Consider the following 8,403-nt stretch of genomic DNA (forward strand, 5'->3'; position numbering starts at 1 on the left):
TGGGGTCGGGGAGTCCAGAACTAGAGGGCATAGGTTTAGGGTGAGAGGGGAATGATATAAAAGGGACCTAAGGGGCAACTTTTTCACACAGAGCGTGGTACGTGGATGGAATGAGCTGCCAGAGGATGTGGTGGAGGCTGGTACAATTGCAACATTTAAGAGGCATTTGGATGGGTACATGAATAGGAAGGGTTTGGAGGGATATGGGCCGGGTGCTGGCAGGTGGGACTAGATTGGGTTGGGATATCTGGTCAGCATGGACGGGTTGGACCGAAGGGTCTGTTTCCATGTTGTACATCTCTATGACTCTCTATGACTCTATGAGTTGTGAGGATGGATCACTCAATCTGTAACGTTAATTCTGATTTCTCTCCACCGATGCTGTCAGACCTGCTGGGCTTTTCCAGCAACTTCTGTTTTTGTTTCTTATTTACAGCATCTTCAGTTCTTTCAGTTTCTATCAATTAATTGTTGTTTGTTCGTATAGAAATTGATTTTTGATGAAAAAAGATACATTGTATTGAAGCTTTTCATCTTTCTTTCATCAGGACATTTCACAAGAATACCAATTCAAGGGAAAAATGACATTTATCCTGAATGAGAGGAAAGGACTGATTGGTTGATAAGTGAACTCTTATTCATCGAAACATAGAAAAGAGGAGTAGACCATTTGGCCCTTCCAGCCTGCCCTATCATTCATTTTGGTCATGGCTAATCATCCAACTCAGGCTCCTGTTCCTGCTGAGATCATAGTAGAGACTACACAACTGTATTTCCAACCAGGTATTTTCCTAATTCCTGACATTATTCAGCAGTACGTACCTGTATGAAGGTGATACACCTCCCATTGGAGCAGGTATATTCAATGCAGCTGCTCATTGTCCCATTCCTCTGTGGGACCGGTGATGTCGGGATGCCCCGTTCTAGTGAATTAAACACATTGTTCATGTTAAACTCAGATCAAAAACGCTCAACCCTCACTGACCAGTCCCAGCCCAACAAATCACAGCAGTGTGTTACCCTCCGCCGTTTCTGGTCATCTCACGGACTGGTTGACCCTCCCAGCTTCCACTCAGCCCCAGCTCTTCTTACCACAGTTCAGCTCATCTTCACCCTGCTCGCAGTCCATGACTCCGTTACACACGCGTGTGCTATTGATGCAGACTAGACTGTTACAGAGGAAGCTCCCAGGACAGGGGGGAATCCTGATAGAACCTGGAGAGAGAACACAATCATTTCTAAACATAGGATCCAGAGTGACATAGGCAAGAGGAGGCCATTCTGCCATTTGAGCTGCTTCTAGCATTCAGTTAGATCTGATCTGTACCTAACTCCATCTTTGCTACACAGCCTTTTCCATCCTAACCCAACTACAATCTGTTAACCAGGTATTCACTTGTTAACCAGGTATTCACTTATGACTTTGAGGAGAAAGTGAGGACTGCAGATGCTGGAGATCAGAGCTGAAAATGTGTTGCTGGAAAAGCGCAGCAGGTCAGGCAGCATCCAAGGAGCAGGAGAATCGACGTTTCGGGCATAAGCCCTTCTTCAGGAAGAAGGGCTAATGCCCGAAACGTCGATTCTCCTGTTCCCTGGATGCTGCCTGACCTGCTGCGCTTTTCCAGCAACACATTTTCAGCTCATTCACTTATGACTGAATGACCTTGAAGCTCAGCAGCTTTCTGGAATCCAGTGAGTTCCACATTTCCATTCAAAGAGTTAAACCAGACTCGAAACATTCTCTTTTTCTCTCTCCACAGTGGCTGGCAGACCTGCCGAGTTTCTCTGGTAATCTCTGTTTGCGTTTCAGATTGCCACTTGCCCATGTTTGTGAGGCATTCTGTGGCAGTAACCCCCCCTCCCCCGCCCCACCTCATCTCCCCCCACTTTAAGGATGTCCCAAACAACACAGAGAGTAAGCTTCTTTCCATCAGCTCCATCAAATCCTTTAACCATCTTAAACAGCTAATCCTAACAGTCTTTAATTAGTTGCACATTTTCAAGAGAATTTAACCCAACCTTCACAACCTGTCCTCATAATGTAATCTTTTAACCAAGTACAGTCAGAGATGTACAGCATGAAAACAGACCCTTCAGCCCGACTCATCCATGCTGACCAGACATCCCAATTTGATCTAGTCTCATTTGCCAGCATCCGGCCCATATCCCTCCAAACCCTTCCTATTCATATACCCATCCAGATGCCTTTTCGATGCTGTAATTGTACCAGCCTCCACCACTTCCTCTGGCAGCTCATTCCAACAACGTACTATCCTCTGCATGAAAAAGTTGACCCTTCACTCTCTTTTATATCTTTCCCCTCTCACCTTAAACCTATGCCCTCTAGTTCTGGACTCCCCGACCCCAGGGAAAATACCTTGTCTATTTACCCTATCCATGCCCCTCGTGATTTTATAAACCTGCATAAGGTGACCCCTCAGCCTCTGACGCTCCAGCCTCTTCCTATAGCTCAAACCCTCCAGTCTCAGTAACATCCTGGGAAATTCTTTTTTTGTGTTTATACATATAACGTTGAGAGGACACGAAGGTGCAGGGATGATTTACAACAGCAAACTGAGTTCAGCTTCATTCAGGGACTGGGGGATCTGAGATTGTGCCTGTTAGAGCAGCGAAGGTTACGGTGAAATTGAATCGTGGTGATCAGAATCAAGAGCAGTTTGTCAGTGAGTACAAACAGTTTCCAGGAACAGGACAGTCAGTGGCCAGAGTGTTACAGACAGAAAGCCATGGAGAAATCCCCCTCTCACTCCATACAGCACCGAGTCCCTTCACCCTCACCATCGCCCCACCCCACCCCCACCCCTTACCCAGTGCCCAGAGTCACTCACCACAACGGTCAACAGTCTCATCAGAGTGGTCCTGACAGTGAGCAATGCCGTCACATAACTGCCAGAGTGGGATACACTGGGAGCTGCTCCCACATTGGAACTCTCCGGTTAGACATGTCCTGTTACAGTTCTTCTCATCGCTCCCATCTGGGCAATCGAGTTCATTATCACACACCCAGCCACGTGGTCGACACTGACCACTGTCACATCGGAACTCCAAATAGCGACACTGCCAAACAGCTGCAACAAAACCGAGCAACCGTCAGCTCCGACCAACAGGGGGCGACACAAACATAGAAACCAGTAACAGGAGGAGGCCATTCAGCCCCTCCAACCTGCTCCACCATTCAGTATGAAGATGCTGATCCATATGCCAAATACCCATGTTCTCTCAGAATCATTACAGTCTCGGAGTCCATTCAGCCCACTCTGTCTCACTGACTCTTCAAATGAGCCAAACTCCTCGATACCTGTAATATCTCATATATTAGCTGACTCTTTCCTGAATATATTCCATGACCTGGTCTCCACAGCCCTTTGTGAGAGAGAAATCCACAGGTTCACTACCTCACTTCGATCCTACCTGGTCTGCTCATACCCTGAGATTGTTGTCCTGAGCTATGGTATTATCACTAAGTGATTAATCTAGACACCCGCATTCAAATCCCATCATGGTGGGTGGTTGGAAAATAATTGAATTGGAAAAAAACTGGAAGTAAAGATGTAATAGTGACCATGAACCCATCATCAATTTGTTGTAAAAGACTACCTTGGGGTCACTAATAGAGAAGGCCATTCTGCCATTTGAGCTGGTTCTAGCATTCAGTTCAATGTGACCTGTACCTAACTCCATCTAAACAAAATAAATGCAGATGCTGGAAATCAGAAACAGAAATTTCTGGAAAAGCTTAGCAGGTCTAGCAGCATCTGTGGAGAAAAATCAGTTAATGTTTTGGGTTCAATGATCTTTTTTCAGAATGCCATCTATCTGTCCTTGCTACACAACCTTTATCATCCTTTACCATGGGACTATGGGAGACTGCCATGATTATCTGGAAGGTCTACACATGACTTCAGACCCACAGCAACGGGATTGACTCCTTGCTGCCCTCTGTGCAATTAGTCAAGGATAATAAATACTAGCCCAGCCAGTGACACTCTCATCCCGGGAATGAATAAAAAAAAAGTTGGGTTGGGGAGGGGCTTGGAGGGGAACCTGCAGGAGGTGGTGTTCCCATTATCTGCTGCCCTTGTCCTTCTGGATGGAAGTGATTGTGGGTTTGGAAAGTGCTAAATGAAATGACTCCACAGAGGCCAGTATCCCATCACCATTTACACGAAGACAGTCTTTCACACTGACCCAGCTCCCTCCGAGCCTGCTCTCAGAGTGAGCAGGGTGTCTGACACTCCTGTTCACATCTGTCAGGCAGGGCTTCCTGATTGGACCAGAATAACTACCCCAGTCAGGGAACTCAGATTCTGTAAAGTCCACCCCGCGCTGGCCTTGTTATTTGAGGATCTTTTTGGTGAATGTATGCTGTGTATTTTGGAGATGGGACTCACTGTTGACCCGGTAGACTGAGTGAAAGTTTAAATACTTTCTGATAATGAACTCTCTCAGAATAACTCGCTGTTTCGACACCATGTTCCTACCTGTTGCTGAAGGGAATCTTTGAGCAGATGACGGGGTTGGGCTGGTGATAGAAACAGCTTCCACAGTAGAACCTGGACATCTGCCTGGAGTTTCATCTTCACCGTGTTCACAATTACTTACTCCATTACAGATATCCCGCCTGGGAATGCACGAACCATTTCTACAGGGAAACTGTCCTGGGCCACAGATCACTGGAACTGAAAATAGTTACACTGCTTCATTACGTGTTAGGGTCTCAAACCCAATAGCCCCTCAGGCAACACTCTCACCAGCCCCTTCTGTACCTCAGACACTGACGGTTTGTGAAGTGACTCTGCAGCTTCTCTCGAGCTCAGCACAGCGAGCAGAGAAGGTGCATCATTCATCAACATCTCTTTCCCCAGATCCCCAGCCTCAACTGGCTAACCTTTTAATAACCTTCACCCTAACACTAACCTTAACCCTGACCCTAACCCTACTCCTAACCCTGACTCTAAACTTAACCTTGACACTGACTGTTACCCTGTCTCGGCCAGTAATGTCCTTTAGGGAAGGAAACTGCCATCTTTACCTGGTCTGGCCTACATGTGATTCCGGACCCACAGTAACATGGTTAAATTTCAACTACCCTCTGGGCAATTAAGGGTGGACAATCAATGCTGGGCCAAGCCAGAGAGGCCCACATCCTGTAAATGAACAAAAAACTCAGGAAGTCAGCATGTTTTTGGAAAATCATCATCCCGTGACTCTGACTGAGCCGAAAGCTCATGGACTGCAGTGGTTCAAGAAGGCAGCTCACCACCACCTTCTCAAGGGCAACTAGGCATGGCCCAGCCAGTGACTCCCACATTCTTTAAGATATTTAGATGATGTCCTGGACGATGACTTTGCTTTGGAGAGATGGATGAAGGCTGCTCTCCTTTCTTCACAGCATTTCCATTGTAGCTGTTGGGCCAACACTGAGTTATTGATCTTCCAAACATAGGAGCATCAAAAGTAGGAACAAGAGTAGGCCACTCTACCCCTTGAGCCTGCTCCACCATTTAATATGGTCATGGCTGATCATCCAACTCAGTCCCCATTCGCACTTTCTCCCCATACCCTTTGATCCCTTTGGCTCCAAGCGCTATATCTGACTCCTTCATGAAAGTCTTCAAGGTTTTGGCCTCAACCCCTTTCTGTGCTGGATAATCCCAAAGGCTCACACCCCACCTCCCCCCACTCTCTGGGTGAAGACATTTCTCCACAGCTCAGTCCAAAATGGCCGACCCCATATCCTGAGACTATGACCCCCTGGTTCTGGACTCTCCTGTCATCAGGAATGTCTCTCCTGTGTTCACACTGTCTAGTCCCATTATAACTTTATTCAGTTTCTATCAGATTCCCCTCATTCTTCTGAACTCCATTCAATAGATTCCAAAATAATTCCATCTCTCAGTCCTGCCATCCCAGAAATCAGTCTGGTAAATCTCTGCTGCATTCCCTTCGTAGGCACAACGTCCTCCCTCAGATAAAGGAGACCAAAACTTGACACAATAGAGGGTGTCAGTTTAAGGTGAGAAAAGAATAAAAGGGAACCTGAGGGGCAACGTTTTTACACAGAGGGTGGTACGCATATGGAATGAGCTGCCAGTGGAGGTGGTTGAGGCGGGTACATTAACAACATTTAAAAGGCATTTGGACAAATACATGGATAGGAAAGGATTAGAAGGATATGGGCCAAGTGCAGGGAAATGGGGTTAGTGTGGATGGACATTTTGGTTGGCATGGACCAGTTTGGGCCATAGGCCTGTCTCCGTGCTGCAGGAATCTGTGACTTTATGACAATACTCTGGGTGTGGTCTCACTAAGGCCCGGTCCAATAGTAGCAAGCTGCCAGGAGGACTTAATCCATAGCAGTTGCTGCATTCCTGTGCACAATGGTGAGAGTAACATGCTGGGGATGAATATGGACCACTACACCCTGATAAAGGCAGCCATTCAGATGGGAAGAGGAAGTAGGAATGTTGCTGTGGTAGGGAACAGGACAATGAGGGTGATAATCCTGTTCTCTGCAGCAGGAGCTTGTGAAAGATACTCAGTGTCGGGTAAGGACATCTTCCCAGGGCTGGGGAGGAACTCGGACAGGGAAAGGAGGGATCGAGTGGTTGTTGTGTACATTGGTACCAACAACATTGATAGGATGAATAAGGAGCTTAACTAAAATGCAGAAACTCCATGGTAAAGATCTCGGGATGATTACCCGGTCCAGCTTAAATCAAATCAAGCAGTTAAACATGTGGCTTAAAGGTTAGTGTGGCAGAAACGGTTTCAGTTTGTGGGACAATGACACCAGGACAGAGCTAGGAGGGAGCTGTTCGGCTGGGATGGGCTTCACTTGGACTGAGCTGGACCAGTGTCCGGGTGACTGGAACAATGAGGGCTACAGAGAGGGGCTGGTTTGGGAGAGGGGAAATGCTAACTTACAAAGCAAGAGGATCTGGCAGTATTACAGGGCAGCTATTTGAATAACGGTAACACAGTGTGGGTCAGGAAATGATAGAGGGTACAAACATAGAGAAACAGCAGCAAATACCATCAAAACAGGCCAGGCGGGCAAAAGGCAAAATGAACAGCTCTTTACTTGGGTACACATAGGTATTTGGAACAAAACGAATGAATTAACAGCAAATACAGGTAAATGGGTGTGATCTCCACCACCACCATCATTATCATCACAGGCAGGCAGAGTGTTACAAGGAGATCAACGCTGGCAATAATCAGGACCCTGTGACTTTCTGAGGGGACAGGCAGGAAGGATGGGGCTGCTGGGAAACATTGTTAGTATGAGATGGAAAAAGGATGACAGCAGGAACTGCTCAGAGATTGGAGGATACAGAATCCATATGGGTTTAGGGAAGGAACAGGTAAGGTAAGGATCAGGAAGATCTGTAGGATCCCTCACAGCAGCTGTACAGCGGGACAGAGGGTCAGCCAGGAGATAATGAGAGCATGTGACAAAGTGGGTGACTTTAATCGTGCAGATTGGGATAGTCAGATTGGCAGGAGTAGTCTTCACTGGACTGTTTCCTTGAACAATATCCCCAGCCAGGGATCAGGCTGTTTGGGATCTGGTCATGTGTGTTGAGACAGGTTTAATAAATGATGTGAGAGTAAAAGATCCCCATGGAAACAGTGACCATAACGTGGCCACATTCAGCATTCTGTCAGAAAGAGTGTGTTTGGAGTTTATATTTGTGATCATTAGACAGACAGTCAGTATCTACAGAGGAAGGACCAGTTTTAGCAGACCCTTTGTCAATGGTTTAGTAGAAACAGACTGACTGAACTGTTCTACATTCTCTGCATTCCACCTTTATTTTGATTTTATTGATGAATTATTCTTATTTACTGCTTCTTTCCCTTTGACCTGAAGATACATACCGTTAGTTTCACAGATGAGTTCATCCACTCCTGGGTCACAGTCTGATATTCCATCACAGACCTGGTTGCTCCTTAAACAGAGGTTATCAGGACACTGGAACTCTCCTGACCCACACACACAGTTCTGCTCATCACTGAAATCTCCACAATCATCATGGCCATCACATCGCTGAGCATAGGGAACACAATCATCTGTCCAACACTGGAACTCTCCTTCTCCACAGTGGGACCAACAGCCTGCACAGAGGTCAACAGAAAATCCCTCTTTTACTCAAAGGCCTTACAATCCACTTTGACAATTCACTGAAACCTCCTCAGAGAAAGCCTTCCACTTCCATCTAGAAGGACAAGAGCAGCAGAGCCGTGGGAACACCATCCCTAGCAAGTTCCCCTCTAAGCCACTCACCATCCTGACTCGGTGGGTTCTTGGTGCATGAATCACAATAACATTAGTCTGCATGGGCAGCAAGTGATTCCACAGACAAATGGAATCTTGTC

At 46.6% G+C, this 8,403-nt stretch overlaps 1 protein-coding gene across 1 annotated transcript in view; it reads right to left on the reverse strand.

The window, feature by feature from the left end:
* Positions 1-8,142, reverse strand: part of LOC122547850 (SCO-spondin-like) — a gene marked incomplete at both ends in the record, with an annotated part of 35,562 nt that extends 27,420 nt beyond the window's left edge. The window contains 5 exons of the mRNA XM_043686420.1: positions 823-923; positions 1,093-1,215; positions 2,850-3,089; positions 4,503-4,700; positions 7,906-8,142. Coding sequence (XP_043542355.1) covers positions 823-923; positions 1,093-1,215; positions 2,850-3,089; positions 4,503-4,700; positions 7,906-8,142 — 899 coding nt within the window. The remainder of the gene's footprint in view (positions 1-822; positions 924-1,092; positions 1,216-2,849; positions 3,090-4,502; positions 4,701-7,905) is intronic.
* Between the last annotated feature and the right edge of the window lie 261 nt (positions 8,143-8,403).

The sequence above is a fragment of the Chiloscyllium plagiosum genome, unplaced genomic scaffold (genome assembly GCF_004010195.1).
Source record: "Chiloscyllium plagiosum isolate BGI_BamShark_2017 unplaced genomic scaffold, ASM401019v2 scaf_8226, whole genome shotgun sequence".
In the NCBI taxonomy this organism is placed as follows: Eukaryota; Metazoa; Chordata; class Chondrichthyes; order Orectolobiformes; family Hemiscylliidae; genus Chiloscyllium; species Chiloscyllium plagiosum.